Source organism: Haemaphysalis longicornis, unplaced genomic scaffold, assembly GCF_048455015.1.
Source record: "Haemaphysalis longicornis isolate Haplotype H1 unplaced genomic scaffold, Haemaphysalis longicornis Haplotype H1 scaffold_6, whole genome shotgun sequence".
NCBI classification, from domain to species: domain Eukaryota; kingdom Metazoa; phylum Arthropoda; class Arachnida; order Ixodida; family Ixodidae; genus Haemaphysalis; species Haemaphysalis longicornis.
Window position 1 is genome coordinate 114,145,089 of NW_027526407.1, and position 27,599 is coordinate 114,172,687.

The window sequence follows — 27,599 nt, forward strand, 5'->3', positions numbered from 1 at the left end:
TGGTCAGATGAACTACCATGGTAGTCAAAATAAAGGTTGAGCCAGATATAGATTGACCTCCCTAGCCTGCGTCCCAGAAATGTGAGAAAACGATTGGGTACACATCATTGTTCTACTGAGTCTTTAAGAACGTGTTTCGTCTCAGGTTACTCCTTGGAGTGGTCTGATCTCTTGTTGGATGACTGCTTCGGGCTTCTGTTCACGATATATGAATCATTGTTCTTGTGCGTGTGTGTGAATGATGTGCCCTATACTTAGACTTTTTCAAAGTAAAGAACTAGTACTTATTGTAAGATTTGGCAGCTAGACAGACCGATTCACACGCAGTTGGGTTTACACTTTGCAACTGAATGCTTGCACTTCAGAACTTTACAAGAGACATACAGAATTTGTTTTCTGAGGTTTATGGAATAGATCAAAGAAGGGCGGCAATATTTGTGCGCAGATTTTTAGTGAATCAGAAAAAAAGTGTTTTTCAGCATTACGGCACTGGTTGTTGCCTTCATAGACCAATTTTGCTGCTCTAAAAGCTGTCCAAAATGTCTCTGGCCAATCAAACTACTGAACATAAGCACCCACGTCGAGGAACTTAAAGGACAGGATACAAAATCTAAGAAACAAATAATGGCGCTCAGCTTTTGAACCAGTAGGAACTTTCATGTGTCATCCTAGTCGCATTGAATGAAGGTTTAGTAACTTTTGGGTGGAATCGAGGCTGCAGGGTTCAGTCTGGCTTTTAGTAGGGAAACAGAAATCGAGGATGCAGGGTTCAGTCTGGCTCTTAGTAGGGAAACAGAACGAAAAGACTGGTGCGAAGATTGGCTTTTTGTTTTCTCTTTAAAATAAATATTTTGGGCTTGAAGCTAAAGTTTGAAAGAAGATATTGTGAAGTGTTCGGCTGTAAATCTGACTTGTTTTCTTTTTGTATTTCCATCCTACGGTACGCGGTTGAAGTATTTCGGGCAAAGGAGGCGGTAGTGCTTGGTGATAGTTGTGTACGTAATAAGGAATCTCAAGTGAATTTTACTCTGTGGTTAGGGTAACGGAAGGGCCTTCTCGGGCAGTAAGATCTTGAGCCGCTATGTGGGCCGCCTCATTACCTGAGGTGTTCACACGAGCTCCACAGGCATTTTGGTCTGATTGAGCTGAAGAATTCTGCGAGCACTCGCTGATATGTGCCCTTGGGCACAGTTTCGTATGGCAGTTTTGGACGTGAATGAGATGACTGTTGGGGTGCGGCACTGACGGAGGGCTAGCGATATCGCTGCCTTCTCCACCACAGTAGGTAAGTTGGTGCGAATGGTAATAGATGTGTGGAGGTAGGGGGAGTTGGGAGCATTGATGACGACCAGGGTACAGGCTGTGTGGCATCGGTAGCTAGCAGCAACCGTATATTGGGTTGTGGATTGGAAGGGGTATTTTTCCACCAAGTAACGTGTGCGTTGTTTACAACAAGCAATATTGTGGGGTCCATACTGCAGGGTAGCGGCCAGGTGGCGACATCGTCTTGAAAGATAATGGCAATCGGGTAGGCAAAATTGATGAGGATTGGCATGTGGATCTGTAATTGGTAGGGCATTGTTAGTCTAGTGAGGAAGAACGCTGGCGGGAGCTTTCTTCATGTGACGATTAGCATGTGGACCTGTAATCGGTAGAGCATTGTCAGTCTGGCAAGGAAGGATGCGTGCGGGAGATTGATTCATTATGTGGTCATTATTAAGTTCCTCAGAGGTATTGGGGAGGGCAACCCTCTAGACTTGGTGCAACAGGCAGTTTACTGTGTGAAGTTCTGCATGGGTGTAATTTATGTACAGGAGGGAGTAGGTGAGCCGACTGATACAGAAAGCTTGGATGAAGCATAGGCTTTCTGCCTCCTTGACGGCAGGGGTGTTGTGTCAGAAAAGGTTAATGGTTCGAGGGATTTGAGCATTTAGTTGAGTGAGGTATTGAGCTTGCACAATTTTGTTGTATTGATAGCCGTACTATTTCATGTGGGGTACTGTGGGAATTTTGCTGAGGCCGATAGTTATGGTAGAAGGGCTCGGGGGGGTTTACCGCTATGCGGGTGGAGAATGAGTAGCTAGGATTTTATTTAAGAACAGTTGCGTTGTAGTGAGTAAGCACAGTTGGTAGTGCATACCATGTGAAGACTGCACCAAATACCGTCCCGTAGCCAATAGTGATGCTGGCTTCCAGTAAATGCGGTTTATTGGAGCAAGCTTGTGCTTTGTTACAAACAAGAATTAAACGCAAGAGGTGAAGAAGGGATCCTCAATGTGACACACCAAGTAGAGCGTCGGCAAATAGAATGGCGTTTACCCTGCGAGCATTCATTTTTCTCTGGGCTACTTTCTGGAACGGTGGAATTAGTCCGAGAACACTGGCGATCAAAGAAAGTTTTAGCCTAGTGATGACAGTGCGAAACTCTCCTCATCGAGTGAGATAGCCTACGCGGCATACAAAAGAAAGGGAAGGAAACACACTTTACTTCGAATGCAGATAACGCAGGCGGGTATGGCCAAATGCTTGCAACAATAAACAAAAGGGAAGGCGGCATGGTTTTCGGGAATATAATAAACCAGTATTCATGTCTAATTGGGAATTCCTGACTGAGCAGTAACACTAAAAATTTGTTTTCAGAGAACAGGTCTTCAGTTCTGCCCTATTTCTTTTCATGTTCATCCAATTTTCTTCTCTGCGCATAATCTGCTCTTCCACAACCCTTTTCTGCTGTGGTTGCAGCCCCATCGTGTCCTATCGTGACAAATTGAAATACGAACAACGGAGCACGTGGCTTTCAGTATAAGCCGCGTATTCGCAGTGCGAACACGTTACCAGAGTTTGTGTCCAAAGTTGATATGGAAACACGTCGTTTGGCGTGTGAGCGTTTTGGTTTGTCTTCCCACTGCGTTCGGCGCCCACTCACACAAGTGTTATCTTTGTTGGTGCGATGAGTGAAAACGGCGCAGGCATGTAAATTCCTTTATTTTTTATTTTGTGCTGAGCGCCCAATGGACAATGGAAATGCGATGGCCTTTCCATATCATGGTTGGTCACGAACTCTCGTAACTTGTTCGCACTGCGCATACGCGGCACGTCGCCAGGATGTGTGGCATGTACGGAAAGCCACGCGCTCCATTGTTTGTATTTCAACTTATCACGATAGTATGTGTGGCATGCAGATGGCTCTGCGGGCCAAGGCTCTGTGGGCAAGAAAAGTGATGCCCGTCGTTGGGGAGAATTCTACCCTTATTGTTCACCTCAATCGCCAATCCCAGGAATCTTCTCCATGATTTGGGCAAAGAATTCACATGTCAACCAATGGGACTTGTGTCACGCACCCAAATGCAGGCAGCCTAAGAGAGTCTATACCAAGTTTTGTCCATTTTTGACACATTTTTCAGCTCACTGCAATTATCAAAGTGGCCTTACAACCCGCCTTGATGATGGCATATAGGTGTTAGATTTGTGTCCAAAATGAATAAAACGTGTTGATTGTTTGTTTGCAAAGGACAGGCTTTCTTTTTTCAGATCTGCACCAGTGTGGGTGACCGTAGGTGCAGTATGGGATAAAGGCACCACTCTTTGACCATTTGATTTAAACAGTTGCATTATAGTTCGCGAGAGCGTCTTGTTTGGGAGCTTTTGCGGAGAAGGTTTTACAAAAGGCAATGTCATGTTCACCAGAGCTGTCAAATTTGAAAGAAAAGAGTTTTTGTGGAGAAGAAGCTTCTGAGTTCAGGCAATGTACAGATGAACTGGTCTGGTGTCAAGTGGGGAGGCCAGCTGCCATGGCATTGATCTCATTGTGTGGCCTCTGTCACTTTGCACAAAAGATTGGGATGTCTAGATTTCGCTCGTGAGCTGCCTGATTGGGACAAAACTATTATTCCTTTGAGCAGTTTTGTGCGATTTGTCAGGAGCCAACCACAACGCCATTGAAAACATTGAACGATGATCAAACAATGTGATATTGCTGGGGGTGTGGTGCGGTAAGTTTGGTAAAAATTTTCCAGGTGGTCAACCATCCCAGAACGTTATCGCCTGTTCATCAAACAAGGTGCAACATTAAAATCAGCTTCGGGATATTTTCTGAAAAAGCTTGACATTCCTTTCTTTATGCTGTGGCCCCGCACGTTCCTAAAACAGCTCCTCGATGCTCTCGGACAGGTCACCTTCAAGGAGAGAGGCTGCGGAGTTCCCAGCCAGACCTCTGTTTTCTGTTCTGTTTACCCTAGGAAATACACATTGGGGCCATGCTTGGCTTAGGTAATATAGTTGAAATTTGTGGTGCTACGTCAGCTGGGCGTCTGAACGTTGGTGCTGCCGATTTCAGCTGTTGCTGTCACCCTAAAATTGAGAGAAAAAGACATGGGAGCATGAATTCATTATCTTTCAAACCGAAGCTACCGCTACAACTGTAGGCGGTGCAGCGAACTTGTGCCAGTTGTTACAATGGCGAAGACGTCTGCGTACTGAGCCCCGTCGCCTGTTACAGGAAAACCTCATTGCAAGAGACACTCCAGGGACCCAGGAAACATTTCTTGTAACCAGGGTATCTTGCACGCAATGTTGATTACGTGGCAAACATAGGAAAACTAACCAAACCGTTTTCATTGAAATGCCTTATAATCAAAGTGCCTCTTGTAACAGTCTCTTGTAACGAGGTTCTACTGTAACAACAAAGAGCTGCAAGCAAAACTAAGCTGGTTTTACTGCATAGCGAGAGGTGAACAGCCACAAAATAGCAACTGCATGGAGTCGATGGCAGAGTGGTGCGCTTAGTTAAGCACGAAAAGGCGACCAATTACAGCCGTTGAGGTGGAATTTATACGCAAAATCGGCAATAGTTCGCCGCCTGCCAGGCATTTGCACATGGGACGAGCTAAATACAGACACACAAGAAAAACACTTCCGGTCTCATGAGGGCTGGCGCATGTTGAGTCAGAGAGTGGAAAGGAGGGATCTTTGCTGGCGGCGTCCGCTCGCAAATTGAAGTCTCAATACGATCCCCTGTAAAACAGCTTATTTTGAAATTGCCATGGGCCTGATTTACCGCCAGCATGGTCCCACTTAGCGAACGCACTCCGGCTGGTCGAAACATGTAGGACGATGGTGGCTTTACCACAGCACACAGTTTCACCGCACTACACCGAACTTGCAGCACGCACCCACAGAGCAGCGGCGCGCTCCCTCGTAACACATTTTACTTACGGAGTACCAAAATGTTTTACGACTGGGGCAGTCACCAAATGCTTTTGAGCGCACGCGATCTATGCACCTTTCCTGCATTGCAAAAGAGAACCAGCCAGAGCCGTAACCAGGGCGAGGTTATGGGGTTCTGCCCCCTACCCCGAAATAATTTCTGTATACAATATTTTCGGCGATCCAAAAATATATGTGGGAAGGGCTCCTGTGAACGACTGCCTCTCCGGTTACTGGAACGTGAGCCTGCCTCTTAATGTTCGTGAACTCCATGCTCAGGCAATGATACCACATGCGTGGCTTGCTTTTCGTGCCACCCTTCGGCATAACCGACATCCGGCACTAGTTTCAACCTCTCCTTTCTCCAATGAGCAACCGAACACCACTTGCACTCCTCCCACGGCGTGTCACGTAGGGTGTTAGTGCAGCGACCGAATCCTTCCACTTTCTCCTTGTCCAAGCCAGCACTTCGGTCCATCCCTCTCACCCCGAAGCCAGCGACTACTAGCGACAGTCCTCGAGGTCCAACCATTCCAATGGTACTTGTATCGGGGCGACACTTCCAGTGTTATGTTAGGAGCCACCGGTAGGCAAGGGTCAGTATCTTGTGATGGATGTACGAACCCCGTGAAGCACTTTACATAAGCAAACATTTCATATTTGTAGTCTCAATGAAGTACGAATAGAATGGACAGAAATTGCAACTGGGGTTTAACGCTTCAAGAGTCCGATTGCTTTGAGCTGGCGAAAAAAAATTTCGCTGGCAATCGTGGGTAGGTCCCCTAGTGACGGTGGTAGCGGCATGGCGAAGGCAGCATATCTACCTCTCGTACAACGTAGGGTCATCCATAGCTGCTTTAGCAAAAGCTATAACTCAGTTATCCCCTTAACCAGAAATTACATTTGGTGTTCTTTTTGTAGAAAGAAATATGAAAGCGTACTTTTATGGAGTTACAACACCAGAGAACCGCATCCGGTACACCGCCAGGTCACAGTCGGTGCACGCATGCGCCCACCCGATTTCCCCGTCTCCCCCTCTGCGCACGTGCCGTGGCCCCGGTTAGTCACCAGGTGCCGTACCGGGACCGGTTCTCTGTTCTGCTATACCTCCATTAGAGTGTACTAGAACTGTTGAGTGGGACGAGCCACCAACTCCGCGCATGCTTCGTCTCGAAGCGCAGTTTGTGAAAAGTTGGCGTGGCGGCGCTGCGGTCACAGAGGATTGGGTGGCGCTGGCGAGAACTGCAAGCGCCGGCATTGGGTGGCCTATTGGGCGGCCACAGATCGGAGTTAAATTCCGCAGTCGTATTCAATCATTTGTTTTCTAACTGTGCGGAACCGCTGTTACTGGTCATCTCTCTTTATTGAGTCTTGTGATATGACTCTAGTGTTTAATAACACCCGCGGCATGCCTTAGACCTTCGCCACTTTTACGTGCCGGGATGCCGCGCCGGCTACGCAGGTGTCAATGCTGTAAAGCCTATTACACCTTAGCGTTCGGAGAGATGAAGTTCGAAGATCAACCTAAGGGAGAAAACTGCGCGCTGTGCGAGCTGCACTTCGAGTACCGCAACATACGGCGTGACTGCACGCATGTTATCGATGGTAGAGATGTGAATCGCTGGTGGTGTGCTCTGGACGACGCTTGACGTACAAGTCTTTAAGCGCCACTCGCAGGAGTCACGACTCATCACATTACCTGCCACCTGGCATAACATTCAGTTGCCGTGAACAAAGATGTTGGCCAGGTACAGCTTGTTCTGCTGACGCGGTGGTTCTTTTGTATCACGGGATCCTGCTATTATGATCAAAAAGTTTGTAGGCTGGGTCCAGTGCCAGTGGTTCGGCAAATGGCTTGTTTTTCAAATCTGGACGGATACATTTGCTAGCAATCTTGTGCTTTCGACCTTTAGTTCCACCGAAGCAGTCTTCCCAATCATTCGTTGTATCTGCACTCCAAACTATAATTAAGTACGCTAGACAGAAGCTTTATATTTATTCAACGCCAGAATTAAAACGTTAACTGCTCTAACTAGATACCAGGACATATATATGGCATATATTCTCAATATATCTGTAATATAGCGCATCTATAGTCGCGATGTTCTTGGGAGAGCATGCATGGTGAAATAGAATATAAATATCTGACTAAAATTTCGGGGAGTATGTAACGCGCACGGGTTACAGTCAAAGCGAAGGCCGCAACTGGTAATATGTTTATTAGAAAGTGGCCCATGCGGCATTCACTTCTGAATAGCACACACACTTCAGCAATATATAGGCTTCGGCCGAATGGTTACTACCGCAACATTTTAAAAATCATTATTTCGTAGAGAAAGTACTGTAAATTTAGCTTAAAATGAAAATATAGCCAGATTTCTTGATTGGCTTCATTGACGCTGCAGTGAAATTGCCCGGTGTCATTAAACAGACGCAGACAAAGTTAACGCAGCACTTCCCTTGTTTTTTATATGCATTGCATTTTACGCCGGGCGAGTTAAGCGGGAGCACGGAAAAAATAGTGGAAGCTGTTACTCCAACGCTTGTCGCTGTCACCTCCGTTTGTCTGTCATTCCTTTTTCTGCGTTGTAAGCACTTCAATGAAGCAAAAAAAGGAGGGGGGCACGCTTTCCCCGCAAAGTCTCTAAATGTCCCTTTTAATTTATTCTGACATGTTGTTTTCTACTCTGCTGTCGCTTTGGCGTTCCTGCTAACATGAAATTTGGGCGAAACGCGAAAAAGCGCGGCCCGCGCGAGGCTGCGCGCTTGGACTAGCGCAGTCGGCAAGAGGCCACTTCGCCTGCTGCGCCCTCTATACAATTTACAAGCGCCGCTTCAGGTGGAGCGCTCCGTTCGACCCTTCGTCCTACTCAGATTCTTCTAGTACACTGTACCTCTATGATGTCACCAATGTGCATGGTTCATATGCGAAATAGTTTAAACATGGCCGCCGTACTGCCCGCAACTTCCTCCCCCACGAAAAAAATTGCTGGGTACGGTCGTGGAACCCTCTTTTCGATCACATTTGACACGGCCTCTCAGTGGGTCGGCACCGGAAGTGAGGCGAAGGGTTCGTACAAAGAACTCAGACAAAGCGTATTCTGCGATGAACCACGTGGGTCTCGAATTTTTTGAAAATGAAAGCTTTTTTCTTAGGAAACATGGCGGGTGCAGAATACGGGTGGCTGTCTAGTTACATTTTTGGTGTCAACGTGCTATCTTGATCACAGTTGGGGAACACGGGAGCGCGTGTCATTCCGCGCACGGGAGCCGCCTGTCCGCGTTCCGTGTAACTCGCACGCGCATCACATAGCCTCGCTGCAAGTGAACTGCGCATGCGTGCAAAGTTACCCGGAACGCCGAAAGGCGGTTCCCGCGCGCGGAATGACCCGCGCTCCCGTGTTCGCCCTAATTGTGATTAGATAGCACCTTGTCGTTGATGATAGGCCAACAGACGCGCCTCCCCCCTAATTCCTTTTTCTGACGTGGTGATATTGTACTGCTTCATAATCACCAATGACAAGTAAAAAATAAGCAAGCACGAGTGGAGCAGCGGACCTCAGGAAGAGTAGGAAGGAGCCGGCAAATGCTGGTGCAACTAGCGGGGTGGGGAACAAGGGCCCTTTTTTAGCCCCCTGCTGGTGTCCATGGATGCTTATTACCTGATGCTTTTTCGAGAAAAATGAAGGCATAAGGCTGTGCTCTTTGAGGTGGTACGCTAACGATTTCTTTGCAACAACAGAAGCAGCAGAGAGTCACTTTTCGTGAATGCCTGCTACATCACCCATCAAAGAAGTGAGACAAGACGTGTCAAGTACTCGCTTTGTATTAAGAAATCAACAATATTGTCTAGTAATAAATAATAATATTCCCGAACAGTTGGAATATATATATCGGACCTCCATGGCAAGCGGAGCCTAATCTGGGCCACCCACGCGGCGCAGGCACGGGACCACCTGCACTATGGAGGCCACCCATCCGCCGTAAATATATATAAAAAAAGCCCTCTTTCCTGTCGGTGCCCCGAAAGACAAGTAAAGATCAAATGCACAGCATTTCCGAGGGGGTGCGCCGGCAAGTCGTATCTCTCGATCGCGGGACCCGTGTCGCCATCTTTCGGAGGCGCGGGACAACTTGTGGCGCTTTCGAAACAAACCAGAAATGAGGGAAGGATATAAGGCGCGTTCGGTGCATTGAAATCTGTGTCGGTTTCGTGCATGGAGGAAAGAAAAGCTTAGGAGAGGCCCTGACGTCACACCCAGCGCAGCCGGAAACGCCATTTCTGTAAGTCGAATGGCGGACCATTGGCCCTCCATGCCATTGGCGGACTCTTTTTGCCTCTCTCTCTCGGTGCACCTTCTCCGCCTCCTCCGTCCTGTATCGCCTCTCTTGTCGTCTGCATCTGCCAGCGCCGAGCCGGCGGAAATCAGCTGATAGGCAGGTAGAAGGCCGTTTTGCAGCGCGTGACCGTGAACCTAAACGCGCGGTTGCACTGTTACACGTCTTCAGTGTGGCCGCAGCAGGTTTGCGAAGCGGCTCGCTCTAACAATGCCGCAATGCTCGGTGCCAGGCTGCAAGTCGCGATCGGTACCCAAGGAATTGGGCGTCACTTTCCACCGGTTAGTGCATCATTCCGCTGACAAGTGTTGCTGTACATTGGTGTGCATTCATCCTTTGTTTGCAATCGCCGCCGTTTATAGGTTCCCAAGCGATGGAGAACGCCGCAAACAGTGGGCGAACGCCGTGCGGCTACCGGACTGGAAAGTGCCCAAGTTTGCGTTGCAGTTTCACTGGCAATCCCAGAGATGACTAGTCAATTAAACGGCCGTTCTATATATATAGGTAAGCAGTACTTCATGCAGAGTTCACGCTAAAAAAATTGTGGAATGTTTTTACCGTTGTTCGCGTGCCTTCGATAGAATTTTTTGCGAAGGAGGAGGAGCAGGAGGAGGAGGCAAAACGTTTTATTGAGTAAAAAAAATGAGAGGGTGGGTGGCGTCAATAAACTTTTTTTCGCCAAGTTTCAACTTGTCTCAGTGTCAATAAATTCAAGGTGATATCAGTTGAAAACGTTCATACGCTAACCTCGCAGTATGAAGCGTTGAAAAGCGAAATCCAGAGCGAGACCACAAAAAGATTCCAGATCCAGCACTCTTCCAGTCAACAGATGGACACCTACTAAGGTAATAGGACGATGGAATTATATCAACTGGGAATCTACCTTGTAACAGTTGCAAAAGCACTGCCGCGCATTGCCGGCCTAGCAAACTATATATTGCAGCGGCGATAACCAAAAAATTGAGTTGCGAATCGTTCGGTTGCAAGTCGCCTACGTACTGCACACCGTGTATCACTTCCCGAAAATCTACCAGACGGGTGTCCGCGCGTACGACGGGACGGCGCGTTCACGATATCTGCACTTCAATAGGCGCGTCGTGATCGCGACCGGAGCAAAAGCTTGACGCGGTACAAGGTGCACTTGCACGTAGAAATTAAATGACATATTCACATCGGCGCAGCTGTCGCAACTCGCACCATCCTTTTCGAGTTCCGCAAGACCACAGCGCAGCAAAGCGAAGCAGCAATCTTCGCAATCGGACGACAAGGCAGGCGCTGCCTTTCCTCCATGACTGGCGAACGGCGGGCGGGCTGTTGCTAGGACGCCGTTGCTAACGCGACTTCCAATGGCCGCCGAAAACACGTGACTTCCTCCACACTTTTGCCAATGCGCGGGGATAGCTGGGGGCCTCTCCTAAGCTTTTTTTTCCTCCATGGTTTCGTGGCTCAGTCGGTAGTGCGCCGGGCACCTTGCGTTTCGCCCGCGGCGTCATGGGTTCGAAACGGGGCGCCGGAAACTGTTATTTCTTTTATAGTGTAGTGGCCTGGCTGCGGACTACGACAAGGCGCGCCTGCGGACTACGACAAGGCACGCCAACGCCGCGTGACATTGTGAGTTACTAAAATGCTATGCATTTAAAAAGGACGTTTATCCCTCCTCGTTCTTCTCTGTACACGAATTTTTGAAGGGGTCTCGAAGATAAAATACAGGGGTTGGTTCCTGGATTCCGTCCCCTTAGTATGATACGGCTTGCTAAGTATCACCAATTGATCATTTGAATGTATGCAGATACGTCTAATTTGTCATGGACCCTGTCTTTGTGCGTGCTGATCCCGACCGTAATGTTCATATCTGACGTGCACTTTGTGTGTATGTGTGTGCGTGTGTGCGTGTGTGTGTCTGTGCGTGCGCGCGCGCGCGCGCATCTGAATGTGCTGCCACACTGTATTTCGGGATTCACTGTACTGCGCAACTAGTACTCACATTTCATTGTTGTGTCTGTGTCGTCTTGTACTTTTTTTGTGCGCCACCCCAAAAGGTGCTGTTGGTGGCATTTCTACATAAAAAATACATAGGGTGACGAAGTGCAATCATGCAGTTGGGATGAGCTACTCAGCAACGAACACGACTTAACGCCATGCCTTGATTTCATTTGAAAAGGAAAATAAATATGCGTTCAACGTGTCAAAGAAACGCCTGGGCTCGAGGCACGCCGCAGTAGAGCCCAATACTTCTGGTTAAATGTATCCGATTCACGAGGTGCAGTACATTAATTGCAGACGCGACATTGCGGGAGCGCTTATACATTATCACATCGACGATTCGCGGCTTTACGGCTTTCTATCGCGTGCGGGAAGCTGGGAAATTGCTTTTTGTTTGTTAAGATTTACTGACTAAGGCGTACTTCTGGGCAAGTGGCCTTCCATTGTAGACGTGTAAAGCGCAAAATGTAGACGAAGAATGTCGCTGTGGTCTTCCGTCGTCCCTGGTTCAAATTTCGAGCTTTCGACGTCTACAATCGTAAATTTCGTTGAGTCTATTGACGGGAAGCGTAAATGCCGGTTTGCATTGCCAGTGAAATGGCAGTGACAGCACATCTGGTCACTGGATATATCAATATGTCTCCTTGTGCATGGTCATTTTTTGCAGCTGGCTTTGTCTGCGACAGCGTTTAAATTCGGCATGGTGTAAGCAAGAACAACAGACTGCAATGATGTGCACTGGCAGGACACACGGACACATTAGTTTATTGTGTACGAAAAGCCCAAATAGATGGCGAAGGCGCGGTGTTTCCAGTAAAAGTCGCACCTTTCGTAGGCTAGGTCCTGAAACATCATTAGTAAGTGTAGTATCCTGAGTGTCCCCCCTTTACGTATGAGCAATTTGCAATATGGCTTGTGTGTCGCTTGTACCCTGAATGTCGAGGGCAACATTACTCGCTTCATCCTCCGCCTCCCACCATTTGAGAGAAAAAAGACGCAAGCGCTTTAAAATATTCCTGCACAGGTGTGACCACCTGGCGGAGTCCAACTTCCACAAGTGCGCTTTGAATTGCCTCATCTTAGAGGGACATTCTTAAAGCATGAAGGTTCCCGAGCCCGAAGCCGCCCGACGAAGGAACGCTGGCCCGCATGACATGAAATCACCGGTTTATTCCGGTTAAACAAGTATGAAAGGCTCAAGCAAAGGAAGTTGGAGCCAGTACTCGGCGCGTACAGCAAGTGAGCGCGTTCAGTGAACGGGCCAAACGAAGTATTGCCTGCCCAGCAAGTCACGACATGGTGATGTTCCCTCACGACGGTGCCTTTAATACCTTGGGCCTACGTCGGTTGATGAGCGTCTACCGTGTACGCTGGTTGCTGCTCGCTGTCCGGGCGTCGTGGTTGTGGCTCGCCGTCCCCGCCCCGACCCCTCCACCCCCGTCTCTTCCACGGCCGCAGCTGCTCTTTCGTGTCGCCGCGTAACACACTCCTCCTGTCGCGGGCGCTTTTCTGCGCTACCAGGTCCATTTGCTCCTGTGATGTGTTTAATCGCTTTCCGCGCAGTCCCCCCCCCCCCCACCCCACCCCTGTGTTTGCTGCGCGCTCACTATGCAGTCGTTAGCACGCACGGAGCACATGACATGTAGGCGGCTCACTTGCATGCATTCTCCACTCGACGAGAGAGAAAAGCATGCCACTTGACATGTTCACGGCCTTGAGCCTGCACAGCCTCTGGAAACCTCGTATGGCCGTGTGATATTCAGGTCCGGATGCACGGCTGGCAAGCGATTGCTTTATTGAAAGCATTGCTTATATCAGAGATGTAATTAAAATGCAAGATGAGCAACCTGACTGGGTAAACATCATAGGCGATTTAACCTGAAACGTTTTAGACACGCAGCACCCGCATTAGCGGGTGTTTTTTTTATCATGTTGTGTTGAAGCATGGGCAATTTTTTCTGTTTTTTGTTCACTGTACCAAGCCGGTAATAAAAACAACATTTGCGGCTCCGACAACATGGTAAGGTGAAGATTACAACCACCAGGTGCTAGTTTGGCGACAAGTAGGTCTGTCTGTACTTCACGACGCGCTTCTTTCAGAGCTTCAACATTCAAAGGGGCGATGGAGACAAAATAGAACTCTGCTCTATTTGAAGGAACTAGCATTTGCTAATCCACTGAGCTCGCTTCAGCCGCAAAAGACGTTTGTAACAGAAAAAATGGAACAAATACTGAAAAAAAAAATCAAATTTCGCTCGCCAGTTAAGGGCAGTATTGATGTAATATGGGCCAGAACTGAAACATAGTTATCAATGTTTAACTCCGCATTAGCATTCAAATACATGATCAAACGGCACTCGAGACTTCACCAGGTCGGCCACTTGTGTTTCTGGGTGGTGGCTGAGGTATGTGGCCGCCAATCGCTCAAACAAGACTCGGTGGCATCGAAGTAGGTTAGCCGGAAAGTGACTGGGAGTCAGCGTTGCCAGATGGTGAAATTCGGCACCAGAGTTTGAAAATCTGGTGAAATTTGGGGGCGCCTGGTGTTGATGGCCCGGAATGGCTACACCAGACGATGTTTGGTGAAAAACTGGTGAAACATTTTGTGACATGGCTTGCCACCTAAACTATTCAAATTTACGCCGTTCTGTTAGCGGTTTGATTTGCATCCCGTAGGGGCCCACATACACACTCGGTCGCACTAGGAAGCGACTATCGGGGGGGGGGGGGGAGAATTTCCAGCGCGCATTTCAGAGAGGGAGACTCTCTTTCTCTTTCTCCCTCTTTCTCTCTCTCTCTCTCTCTCGCATGCTATGCGTGCAGACGTGAGTTGAAGGAGTGTGAGAAAAAAACTACATCACGTGACCTGTAAGGAAGCGTAATGCATGATGCCATTTTTTTTTTTGCATAAGGAGTGCGCGCGAGAGAAACAACCACATGACCTGGGAGGATACGTTTTGTGCGATGTAAGGCTTGTTATTGTTTTGTTCCTCTCCGCTGTTTCCCCGTTTCGGGCATTGTATTTGTGCCGTTAGTGCGGGGCAGTCAGTGGGAAGCTGGCGCTCCATCACATGTGGTAGTAGTCAAGCTTTCTATTGTCACTTCTAGCTCCTAGCTCTCCGCGCAGTTGTTGCTCGCATACGGTGTTGGTTATATTGCTCCCATCTATTCCTAGCTATGCGTTCGGGTCGGTGCATTACGTGTGCGCACTCAGATGGACGCTCTCACGTGTGCTGATTGTGTACATTCCAGAAAGCAAATACTTTTGTGGCTGACTAGCGTGGGGTCGGCAAACGGAAGGCCACCGCTCTGCAAGCTCTGCCGTAAATCCCTCAAGCCCCATCGTGGAACGCTGCCACAACACGCCTAAGTAGCGCGACACAAGAATCATTGTAATAGTAAACTCGGGCGATTGTTCTATCCGTTTATGTTTTTCCGTGTCCGTATGAATTATCAGTGGTAAATGTGCGTGGTGTCAACGGATATTTTATGTCTGTGTGAATATGAATTACCTTTTACGTAACTGGATTTCATGCTTAGCAATTTCTTCCTGAAATCTTGACTTCGAAACGTTTTATGAACCGAACTTTGTCATTGTGTGTTTGGACTTCGTTTTGATGCGTTTGTTTTGCTTACTTCTAAACAAAAAAAAATGTGTCTTTAACGTGTCGAAGCTTTCAATGTTAAGAACTGTATTGTAGTACGTGTGTTTGGACTTCTTTCTTATGCGTTTATTATTTTATCGAGAAAATGATTTAATTTAGGCTGTAAGAGGGCAGTGAAAATGAAAAAAAAAACAGTAAGAAGACGTGATTTGCTGCCGACGATTAAAAATAAGCGAAGTAGCCGGAAAAACGTCACATCTGACATTTTTTATTGCTGGTGAAATCTGGTGAAATTTTGGCAGGAAGCTGGTGTGGAAGCCTCTTTTCAATCTGCAACGCTGCTGGGAGTCACCCCACGTTTGTGTGTTGTTTAATATCTGCGATATTTGTTCGAAGCTTTAGCTAGAATTGGTAATGTTGCTATCGGAACAAAGCAGTCGTTTTATTGAACGCAACTTACACGCTGTCTTCCCTTGAAGCATTATATTTCTAAACTATGGCTCCTGCACGGTTAGATTGGCTCTCCAGGCCAGGTAGGTGTTCCAGACGAGTGCAACACAGCTCCCAAACGGGAGACGGTAGCTGAGCGGAACGAACGTGAAGTTGATCATCTGCACCGCAGGCCACAGCACGTAGTTTGCCTTGAGGATGGGTACGTAGTCGGTCAGCACCTTTCTTCGGATGTCCTCCCAAGAACGACGCTGGAGGGCGCCAAGGGTGACCAGAAAGCCCGGAAGGAATAACGAGGGAAAGAACACAGCTTGGTCGAGTACCACTTTCTTAACCACCGCTGCCCTTGCGCTACCGGTGCTGATGAGGCGATCCAAGGTGAGGTACCAGGCACGATATACTGGGCCGTTGTATCCAATGCCCATGGCGAAAAACCTGCAGGTCAGTGAAATGCAAGTTCACACAGCCTTAACCCCATAAGCATGCACAACCAAAATTTTTTATTGTTGCAGAGCAGGAAAAAGACCTATTTGCAAGTAATAAACGTAGAATTATCTATTTACAGATGATTTGCAAGGAAGATTCGGGCAGGCAGCTAGGTCGTTCTGATCGTGCACGCGCTGGACCACCAGCTTATCTTCTTCTTCCTCGACGGCTAGATAGGCTGATCACACAACCATGGCACATACGCACGGAAGTTGCGTAGTGGTATGCAATTATTTGCCCACGGATACGCAGGATAAAGCTGCAGCGTATGCTAAATACAATATGTTGAAGAGCTGCCTGGTGAATTCCCTATAAAAGAAAGCCAAACAAGGTGCCTGCCTTTCGGTATGCCAAAGGTTCTAGCATTGTGACAAACGGTCTTGTGACAAACGTTCCGCTGTCTCACCCTTCGAAAGACGCTCCTCTCCGTTTTCCTTCTGCCGTCGCACGGCCGGGCTACGGCGGCGACGTCCACCGCTGTAGCCCGGCCGTGGCCGACGCTGCTGCGTTTGGGACGCTGCCTCCGCGAATTCCAAGTAACGGCTGGCGGAATCTCTCGTTTCACTCTTTGTAGAGCCACTATGTGAATTCAAGTGACGTCACATGGGCCATTGCTGTGTCTACAGTCGGTTAAAGCTTTGCTTTCCAACCACCGTCACAGCGTGGATTGGAGCCAATTTTTTTTTGTACTCTGAGAAATGAAGTTCCAACATACTCCAACAAATTTCGCCACCAAAACTTCATTCTTTGCTCTCTCGAAACTTTTTCTCTCGGGTCATGGGTGTAGGCAATTTACCTACCTACATGGTGCTTTGTGATGGACCGATTTGTAACCGGCCGTTTGTTTGCACACGGTCTTCCTTCAAGGGCAGCTAGTTACCTCGAAAAGTTTTCTAGCGTGGTTATAGAATAAAATAGTCCTCAGTTAAACCGCCCGCCCTTGTTATCTAGAATAAATGTCCTCTTTCTCTCTCAAGAAAACTAAGCCTGCTGACTTACCGTATTTTCGTGCGTATAACCCGCCCCTGCATATAATCCGCACCCCCATGATTAGCCCGCCGGAAAAAAAATCCTCACGTATTGCCCGCACATATGATACATGAAAGACTACACGAAAGCTACTGCTCAAGCAATACGTCATATACTATGTAGACAGAGAAGCCTATATTTAGCAGTTAGAATAGACTGACCGCAAGGCGAAAGTCACAATGCACTCGGTATTGCTCTCGCTAAAGCTATCACTTGAGCCGCAGTCCTCACTTTCGTACACAGGGTCATCTTCACTGCACAACGCGCATTGCCGTGAAGCTACACTAAAGGAAGAACCACGCGTAATATTAGCACCCCTATTGGCCACTAAAATTTTCGCATTTTGTGTGCGGGTTATACGCGCGGAACTACGGTACGTCGAATGTGAAAGCCTTGCGATACTTATCACAACCTTTTTTACTGCTTTTTGTTTTCCTTCCCTTAGTTCGCTTTTCCATTTGTGACATTTAGCGCCAATTACTTTTGCGTCCAGACTTGCGACACTTGGTTCCACAGCTTCCCCAGAATCAGAGCCGCTGTCACCTGGTGGCCCTGGCGTCAATCCCGTGACAAGCTGCTCCGCAAAGCTGTTGCTGAGGCAGCGCTTTGGCATCGCACTCGGCTCTTAATTCAAGGGTTGGATCCCCTTACGAACGCAAATGTACGCACTTTTATTTTAAATTTTTTTCTATTGTGAAGTTACTCTTTTTGGCGCCAATTTCGCCCTTTTCGTAAGGGTTTTTTTACGCTTCGCGCCTCCTTTGATGAACCTGTATTTACAGTCAACTGTATAACTCAGCATTACCCTTTAAAAAGAATGTTTATTAACATGAATTAAAAAATAAAATGCTGCGCTTCGGGCAGCTGCCCTCAAACTTAGTTCAGTTCATTAAATTAAAGGGTAAGAGAGTCCAACAGGGGAAAGCACAGCGTCACCTGTATGGGTGGGTAGTCCCCCAAAGTAATATGATGCATGCGCACAAACTTCTTTGAACTACCTTTCTTGTTGAAGTAAACCCAGATTTACTTCACGTACGATAAACACAGTGGAACTTTGCTCAAGTTAATTCGATTTTCGCCCGCTCCACTGCTCGTCCGCTATCAATTGTAACCATTCGTTGCTGTTGGACTTTGCCGCTACGAGCTCCAGGCACGGGCGCAAGCTCTTTTTTGCAGTTTTTGTGTAACAAAATTCTTTTCAACGCGTATTTATTTGTATGCTATAGCAAATATCAGGTCCACAGCTACTTTAGTATAAAATAACCCTGCCTAGTGCCAGTCATATAAGTGGGATCTCTATAAACGGAAATCGGTTAAATGGAACTACTGTTTAAACGGAGCAAACGCTTCACAATTGGTCGGTTTTGCATTAACACAATGCAAAAAAAATTCGTTAATCTGAACTCAAACATTCCAACCGCCGCGTAAACGGACGCGAAAACAGACTCGAAACCGCAGCTATTTGGGCAAGCGCATCGCAATCGCAATTCGCATCACGGTAAATGTCGGCTGAGCAGTAAATGTCGGCTGAGGTACTTTGCCACCCCCTAATCTAAGTATTAAGTGTGTTGGGTGACTACGTTCTGCAAACATTTAAGATTTAAAAAAGTTGAAAGACGTATTGCAGTGTTCCTTTTAAAAGGAGAGAAGCAAGGTTGGAAGAGACGGGAAAATCGCAATTAGGAGCTTATAGGTTGAATCGTGCACCACCCCACAAAGATACTCACCTCGCCGCCCTTGGGATGTCCACAGTGGACCGGCGCTCGACCACTTTCTGAGCGATCAGATCACCCGACAGCATGGAGGTTCCCGTCGTGATCAGCTGCGTCTTCACTGGGTGATTGCGCATCATTCGCACGTAGAGATTCCACAATTTCCGCATATCTGCACTTCGCGATGCAGGCAAGCAAAAAACGTTTGTAGTGACTAAACTTTACAGGAGTCTGTTCCCATCTGGTATAAAACCCCAATAGTAAGCGGACACCGGCAACCTAAGCTAGCCCTTACTTTTTCAGGGTAGGTGTGTTTGCAGCTTTTTTCGCATGCAGGCGCATGTTGACTACATTTCAGAATGAACTTGCGCGTATGCTCTCAGTGTGACTGAGAGTAGAACGCACAGGTGCAGTGCTCCGTAGCGCAGCTGCTACAAACAGATCCTCTTCGGCGCGCGTAAAATATCCCCAGGTGGTCTAGATTCATCCGTACATACCGTGTGCCTCATGGCCGTTAGTTGGGGACGATGGGCGCCTAAAAACCCACCAGGACAAATCCTCAATTCTCGTCACTGAGTGCAGGAGTATTTATTGTTCGTTTTAGAGACATAAAAGTATACAATTTCAACAGCGGCGTATTCATTTACGTAAACTTGGCATTCCCCAAGATCATTAGGAAGCTTACAGGTAGTGTCGTTAGATAAGATACAGAGTACCGTCACTGAGGCGCGCAAGTAAGCAACGGCGGCCATTTTGTTGTTTATCAGTGTTGCCAGATTGCGGCTTTTGTGGCTTCACCGCTAACTTGGACGAGGTCATTTGCAAAAAGCACTGCCGAAGACTCAAAACCCCGGCACCTTGAGACACACTTCTGGAGGTCAAATGCTGCGAAAGCGCGTTATCTTTTAGTCGCGCGCAGCCGCAGGGCTGGTGGCAGGTCAAGCTTGGACTACCACAGTTGAACGACAGAAAACACACAAACAACAAAATGGTGGCGCCCATGAACCGTTGCAGATTAGTCAAGTGACACGTGATGCGAACTGACCAATGATCACAGCGGCGGCATGGAACAATAAGAGAAAGGAGTACTGACACTCTGCAACCTTATCTAGTGACACTACTTACAGGTTGTACATGCAATCTTCATTGTTTTAAGAGAAGGAACTCCTTCCGGGCATCGTTTCTTCGGTTTGACACTGGCAAAAGAGTACAGTTCGACGAAAAACCGTCCCGCGTGTATTTTCGGCGTCATACAAAAGAATTCGTGGTATACTAGAGCTTTCGCAACCACTCCAAACTTATTTCTTGAGCCCACGTTACTTAAACAGCCTAAAAATCCCGAACTCGATAAAACAGCGACCGTAAAGTGTGCATTTGAGATGACGATTGATGATGAGGCGCGAAAGGCGCCTTTAAGCGAAAAACAAAAAAATAGCAAAGAAAAGCACGAAAGCTAAGCCACGTGTGGCTTCATATGCTTTTGTTCCCACTTTTCTCTCTTTTTGATGTTTAGTCGTGAGTGGCTGGGCTCTCGGTCGGCTAAATGCAAGAATAGCACGAGCTGTGCGTCACGCTTACCGAACATATGGCTGTTCACGTTTACCCCGCTCTCACATCCATTTGTGAGATGTTTTCGGTGGACTGAATTAACGTCATTGGGAAGCGCGCTACGAGTCGCAACCGAGACTCTGGGGAATCACCTGACAGGTGGACCGGCCGGTTGTCCATGTGGAGATAGGTGTTAACTTAACATCACTTCATACCTCTTCTTATCTCTAAAAGTAAAGTCCAGTCAGTTTGGAAGTTAACCTTGTTGTCGCAAAAGGTTCACAATGGCACAAATTATCCCTGATGATAACGCGAGTAAAGATGTACCTTCACATGGTGCTGTGGTTATTCCGCAGTTTTTATGTGTTTTTATATAGGGTTTGTCGTTTGACCTTGGGAGTAGTCGCTTCATCCAGCGAAACATTAAAGGTGACACTAAACATGAACAAACTTATCAGGCTTTCAGGAATGAGACGGTCAATAAAACGAGGCAATTAATTGTTTTGTTTTGTTTTTTGCGCTGGCGACTGAACGCGCTAGACACACCTATCCTATAGTTGTTGTTGATATTTTGTAGTTGTCGTGGTTGTTGAAGTGTCAGGAATAATTTCAACCAAACTGTAGCTTATTTTAAGTGAAACGCCTTGTACGGACGCGCTTTCTAATCACAGCCACCAAAAAAGTGGACGTTACGACCTGGTGTCGGGCTAGCTGTTCGCTGCACATCTGCAGAATAAATCAGTAAATCCAACGCCAGAAAACTTGAATTTATTGGGGCAGTGGGCATAGAGTCAAACTCAAGATGCTGATGCTTCATATTTTGATCAAATGGCGTATACTGCACCAGTAAAATTGTCTTCGTAGCCACCCGCTTATGTTTGAAGAGAGGAAGACTTTAAGATTTCTGTAAGCTACAGTGAATCATACCGATTATGTTAGTTTCAACCTCTTTATGTATATCAGAAGGTCAGTTCGTTACTGAGTTAAAAATGCATTGTCAATCTTTAGTTGGAAGAGATTTGTGCCCCAGGGCAACACCGCCTGTATAATCATTGTCTAACGCGTGAGCGAAAAATGGCCAAACAGCCACTCTCCTGTTGCTCACTCCTACCCTTTCCAGCTGCATGGCATTCGTGCATGCTTTCATGTCCGCCAGCCAGCGCCACTTCTCGGAAACTATGCAAAATAGTTGACAGTTTGTCTAGCGTTCCCCAGGCGGCGATCCGACGCTTTCGAGACAAGCTGACAGAAACACGCTGTAGAAGTGGGAGCACTGTTCGCGACTCGTGAACAGTGACGTAAAGCGGGACGTCCGCCGGCGCGCGCACCATACCGGATGAGTGCCTGAACTAAGCGTCCCTACCGCTACGATTGGAAAGCGGGCGACGCGTAGGCAATGTTTATGCAGGCGGCGTTGCCCTGGGAGATACAGAGTTACTGCGAATTACAATGGGGATGAGACATAAGGGTTCAAATGAAAGGCTGCAATTAAGTGTTCCCAAGCTAAAATAAGGACTACGGGCGCATCGCTGGGTTCATTTCATGGCCACATTGCATTTCGAAATGTTTTAAAGGGGCCTTGCAGCACTTCCCACCGACCATTAATGTTGCCTTTGGTGATACAGTCTTAAAAAATGTTGTGGCATTCACAAACGGCACAATAACAAGTAATTTGTCCCAGTATACACCAGGTACTTACTAACTGGAGGTGGTAAATACAGCACTAATCAGGGTTACTAACTCAAGCAAGCAGTAAGCACCACTGCTTTCACTAGTAAAGTTCTAGCGATAACACCCTTCTGACCTACATGCGTTTACGAACTGGCATTGCATATCCTAGTCGTAAGCATGACCTTAATCTAGTGTATAATACTTCCTACATCCAGTTAATCCTAACCATGCAATTGCTAGTTAGGATCCTACGTACCCTACCGCGGGGTAGTATAGGTTCGGAAGGAGCATGTAAATACGGCCGTTACTACCCTTTTCCGACCTTTTTTTAAGAGTGTAGTCTGCAACCGAAAATATAACATAGATATAAGCGATATAAAGCGATACAGCGATATAAATACCAACCTGCAAACGCACTCTTTCTTAGAGAACAAAAAGTGGGATGCTGTCTCATGCAGCCTTTACTTCCACGATCGTTGTAATCATGACCTAAAATTGATGACATTGTCGTCATTTTAAATAATCTTTCAATGACCATCACTTCTTTTGATCTCCGCTCTGATGGGTTAGAGATGTTAACATCACGTGACTGTTATTTGTTTTTATCACGGGAGTGTTTTTACACGTGCCGTTGAGTCGTTAAAAATTCCCTTGCATTAACAGGGATGTCCAAGCAGCTGAAGTTTATTTCAGTCGAGCAGAGTTTCCGGGCACATTTTTATTGCGTTGTAACTGCTAATTGGCGTCTTCTGAGCGCAAAGCTCAGATTGTCTCAAACCTTCCCCCTCTCCTCTCTGCCCTCCCTCTCTCTAACCTCTGAGAGAACCTCCCGACCAGTGGTCAACTGGAGGCCCAGCTTCATTTGGCATCAAAAGCGAAGACCGGCCGGTTTTATCGCAGATCCCGGGATTGAGAGACCACTCTCACGGAGAACTGCTCAATAAATGATTCCACCATCACCCGGGGGAGACCTGGGTCGTCTTTCTAATACTTATGTATGGAGGAAGACGAGCGGTTCTCAACCACTTAACAAAATAGACCAATTGTGACGCCTTGAAAAGAAATATGTAGCCTGCCAAAAGCTCGAAGCAAAACTTGAGCTTACAGTTGTGTCGCAGGTACAAAATCTACCTTAATGCCTCTAACCAACAGATCAGTCCTTTAGCACGATTCTGTTGGCCTTCCAGGCCAAATAGGTGTTCCACACAAGGGCCACAGCACTGGCAAAGGGTACTCGGTAAGTGAGCGGCACGAAGCCAAAGTTAATGATCTGCGCTGCGGGCCACAGCATGTAGTTAGCCTTGAGGATGGGCAGGAAGTCCGCTCGCACCATGTCCTTGATGCCCTCCCAGGAGCGCCCCTGGAGCGCCCCCAGTGCGGTCAGGAAGCTCGGGATGAGAACCGGGGTGAAGGCACATTGGTCGAGCAGAACCTTCTTGATGACCACTGCCCGGCCACTCCCGCTGCCCACAATTCGCTCCAAGGTGATGTACCAGACGCGAAACGCTGGACCCACGAAGCCGATGCCCATGACGAAGAACCTGCAGTGCGTGTCGGAAGTTGCAAGCAATACAAATGACGTAGATCGTTTGATGACATCTGGAAGACTCGTAAGAATGAGCGAAATTGTTATTTCGTCAGCGTCACGAAGCCCAAAACAGCCATGGCAACAGTGAAAGTTGGCAATCTACGTTTCTGGAATGACAAAGCAGAAAATACAATTTCAATATACTTATTTGGGACCTATAGGGTTTACTAGCATAAATAATCCTACGGATACATCAGAAAATTTCTCACAGAAGAACTGAAACTAACCTATGTGGGGAATTCCTAAAACACTAGTACTAAAGCTGTAGTTCAAACCACAAGACTGTGGAAGCTACATTGTTGTCAATACAGCGCCCACTGAGGGCGCCTAGCTCACCGTGAAGGAGGTTTTGAAAGGACCTTTTAGTCTGCCCTCTCGGCAGGTGGAACTGCAGGGCCACGGCGCCTATTCTCGCTTTCCTTCGTGGTGAGTTAGGCGCCCTCAGCGGGGGCTCTATTGACAACAATGTAGCCTCTACAGTGCTGCATGCAGCTTGTGGTATGAATTATAGACCTTTGCGTTTTGTTTTTATGATGTAAACAGTGTCATCTTCGTCCAGTAATCATGAAAATATGACCAAAATGGTCGAGAAACCAAGACAAAATTATTTACAACGCAGTCATTTCAGCCAGTTACGGCTTCTAATGCCGGGAGCCCGGATGACCATCCTCATGCATGTCGGACGGTGTTACGTCATGGTTTTGTGGACGCAAAATTGCCAGTGCTGCCATCAATCAAACACGCGTAACGTCAGGTACGTTTGCGCATCGTCTGCTATGATTGCACATGGTCCGTATTGGCCCGTGCAGTCGATGTGGCGCCGTGAGAGGGGTCCGATTATGGAGGGCCATGGGTGTGACTCGGATGACTCGATTCCATCGCAAGTGTGCGTCGTCCAGTATAATCTCTCGAATTTTCTGTTTGTAGGACCTGGCTTTTGGTTTGGCGTTTATGAGGCCCTGGGTCAATCAGGCCGGAGCGTATGTACAGTATTGGCTAGTGTTAGAAACTTCGCTTCCTGGTAATTTATATCCACCCACTGACAAATCATTCGGGCGCTCATTTCTGAATACAAAATTTCGCGAGCCCAGAAATAAGGCCTTCTTGCTTTGATTTTTCGGTACAACTTTTCTGGCTTCAAATGTTATGCGTCAGTGCTTCGAAGCCGATTGCAGCCTGAGTGGAACGAACCACAGCAGAGAAATTTACTAACGATCGTTCCGATTGAGGGCATAGGCTCAGTGCCACTGCAGTGATACATGTGCGGCACATTTGAGCTGCCGAATTGATTTCATTTCGTTTTCTCCACCGATTACAGCGGAGCTGTTGTAGGATAGCTCCCCTGTTTTGTCGCGTGCGTAAACCGAGAGAACCAGCTCTCCTCCTTCTTACTTAGGCGCACCTTCTCTTTCCAGCCACCTGTTCGCTTCCGGTGCTCCGTATTTTGATATCAAGTGGTACTAACATTGTCCCTGAAGAGGAAAGTGTACGACAGCTGCATCTTACCGGTACTCACCCACGGGGCAGAAACTTGGAGGCTCACTAAGAGGGTTCACCTTAGAGCGAGCTATGGAGCGGAAGATGATAGGTGTAACATTAGGGACAAGAAGAGAACGGAGTGGGTCAGGGAACAAATGCATGTTAAGAACTTATTAGTAGAAATTAAGAAGAAGAAATGGGCGTGGGCAGGGCATGTAATGCGAAGGCAAGATAGCCGTTGGTCATTAAGGGTAACGGAGTGGATCCCTGACAAGGCAAGCGTGGCAGGGGGCGGCAGAAGGTTAGATGGGCAGATGAGATCAAGAAGTTTGCAGGGATAAATTGGTCACAGTTAGCACAGGACCAGAATAATTGGAGATCTATGGGAGAGGCCTTTGCCCTGAAGTGGGCGTAGACAGGCTGATGATGACGATGCTTCATATTCTGATATCGAATGGCGTAGCTGCACGTGTCAAATTGTCTTCGCAGCCACGCATTTATGTTGAGAAGAGAGGCTGACTTTAAGATTGGTCTAAGCTTGGTCCTTTTAAGCTGACTTTCCGGCATTGTGGGTTTCAGAGTGAAGCCTGCTCACAAAGAAAACAAAAGCGGCAGTGGGCGCAAAGGCGCCGGAAAGAAACCACCGACGACGATCTGGCCGTGCCGTCACTGAGCTCAAGCGTGGTGCCCGTCGGGAACCCCAATACCGCGACGCGGAAAATGCAAGACGTCGGCGTGGGTACAGTCCCGCTCAACGCTTCCCCGGCTCGACGGCGCGGTTTGAGGGGGAGTTGGTGGCCAAACAATAACACACAAATAGCTCGACTCGTCACACGGCTTCACCGAACTGAATGGCACTGGCATGTTACAATGCCTGCCGACAGGGTTGAAACGAAAATACGCCCACGTATAAAAGAGAAACGTTGCAGGAAGAACCGACAGTCTAGAAACTTCGAGGGCTTTTTATGGGTACCATATCATGTGCCATAGTTCAATCTGTTGGTGTCATACTTCAGTCCCCCGACAATATTCAAGTGTAATGCTTCATGTGTAATTAAAAAAAAAGTGTTAAGCAAGCCATGTACAAATTTGGCGACTTGCAAGACAAACTTTGCCAAGGGTTCCAACGTGAACTCAACACACGTAAAATTTTTTTGACACGCGCACCACGTTGTATGCAGACTCACATAAACAGTTACCTTCAGCTGAGGAAAATTGACATCCACCGGCAATGTAGCCGTACGGCTGCTAATGAAACCATACAGCTTGATCAGAAACTTCGCAGCTGAAGGAAAGTTCGCTCTGGCCAGGAATGTTTCTTCGTCAACTTCGATGTCCCCGAGAAATCTTTCTGCTTTTCTTTGTAGGCATACGACTGAATTTCCGGTGGATGTCACATTTCCCTTCGCAGACTCTCATTCCAACTTAGGAATTTTTCCCTAAACTGGTCAATAAACACTTACCTTGCCGCTCGCGGTACGTCGATCTTGGGTTGCCTTTCGAGAACTTTCTGGGCAATCAGGTCCCCGGAAAGCATCAGAGTACCCGCAGTGATCAGCTGCGTCTTCACCGGATGGTCGCGCATCACGCGCGCATACAGACCCCAAAGGTGCCGCATGTTTCAGTTTGTAATTAACGCGTCCTCACAGACTACAGGCGAAGCTTGAATCGCCCTCTCTCTACACAGAAGAAACCTGTGGCTGCCAGTGAGTGTAGTTCAGCTGTTTTGGATCGCGCGTGCTTGCGTTCATTAGCTCGACACTCGAAGGACAGGAAAAGATAAGGGAAGGCCGTCTCGCTTATCGTGCACGAGGGGCCATCGGAGGTCGTGTTGCACTGAGTGCAGTGGCTCTCACTTCGAGGCGACAAAGATTAAGTGTACGATTACACGCACTCGACTATAGGAGGTAGAAAAGCTTCCTGGCTGTCCCAGCCAAGCGCTGAGTTCAAAAAATTAGCAGTGGCGTAGCTCGGCTGTGCCAGGTAGCGTGAGCTAAGGTACAGCTGGTTATTCTTAGGTTTCCTGGTTGTCTAGGATTAGCTGATTATCATGCTTACTGCTGCTAAAAGGATTTCCAATCCATTCCAGTCCATTCCAATCCAATTCAATCCAGTCCAGTCCAGTCCAGTCCAGCCTGGTCCAGTCCAGTCCAGTCTGGTCCAGTCCAGTCCAGTCCAGTCACTGCTCCTCGCGCATGCGCAGCACGGCTCTCCAGGAGCCACGCGAACCGGCTATCAAGCGGCTCCGGTGCAGCGTCAGACTTGGCTACTGCGCAACGGAGGCGCACAGCTGGGCACGCCCCGGCGCCAGTGCGTCTGCCGCGGCTATGATGTCACTCCTCTGGAATGCGCAGACCGGCGAATGGGCAGACCCAATTCTCTGCACACCCGTATTCCAATTGGATTAAATTTCCAATCCAATCCAATTTAATCCAATCCAATCCAATCCAAATGCAATCCAGTCCAATGCTCGTCGTGCTTGCGCAGCACAGCCCTTCAAGGTCC

At 47.8% G+C, this 27,599-nt stretch overlaps 1 protein-coding gene, 1 long non-coding RNA gene and 1 pseudogene across 3 annotated transcripts; 1 reads left to right on the forward strand and 2 right to left on the reverse strand.

Annotated features, from left to right (window-relative positions):
* The first annotated feature begins 9,533 nt into the window (after positions 1 to 9,533).
* Positions 9,534 to 15,033, forward strand: LOC144141895 (uncharacterized). The gene is made up of 3 exons (XR_013316738.1): positions 9,534 to 9,824; positions 9,906 to 10,047; positions 14,779 to 15,033. It is a non-coding gene; the product is annotated as an uncharacterized LOC144141895 (long non-coding RNA).
* Positions 15,034 to 15,608: 575 nt separating this feature from the next.
* Positions 15,609 to 19,150, reverse strand: LOC144141896 (mitochondrial inner membrane protein Mpv17-like). The gene is made up of 2 exons (XM_077673366.1): positions 18,824 to 19,150; positions 15,609 to 16,016 (listed from the first exon to the last, which is right to left on the reverse strand). Exons 1-2 carry the CDS (start codon positions 18,976 to 18,978, stop codon positions 15,626 to 15,628), a joined length of 546 nt encoding a protein of 181 aa, XP_077529492.1. The 5' UTR covers positions 18,979 to 19,150; the 3' UTR covers positions 15,609 to 15,625.
* A 4,030-nt stretch (positions 19,151 to 23,180) lies between these two features.
* On the reverse strand, positions 23,181 to 26,804 carry LOC144143202 (mitochondrial inner membrane protein Mpv17 pseudogene; annotated as a pseudogene). The gene is made up of 2 exons (XR_013317079.1): positions 26,558 to 26,804; positions 23,181 to 23,568 (listed from the first exon to the last, which is right to left on the reverse strand). The product of XR_013317079.1 is annotated as a mitochondrial inner membrane protein Mpv17 pseudogene (transcript).
* Positions 26,805 to 27,599: the final 795 nt, after the last annotated feature.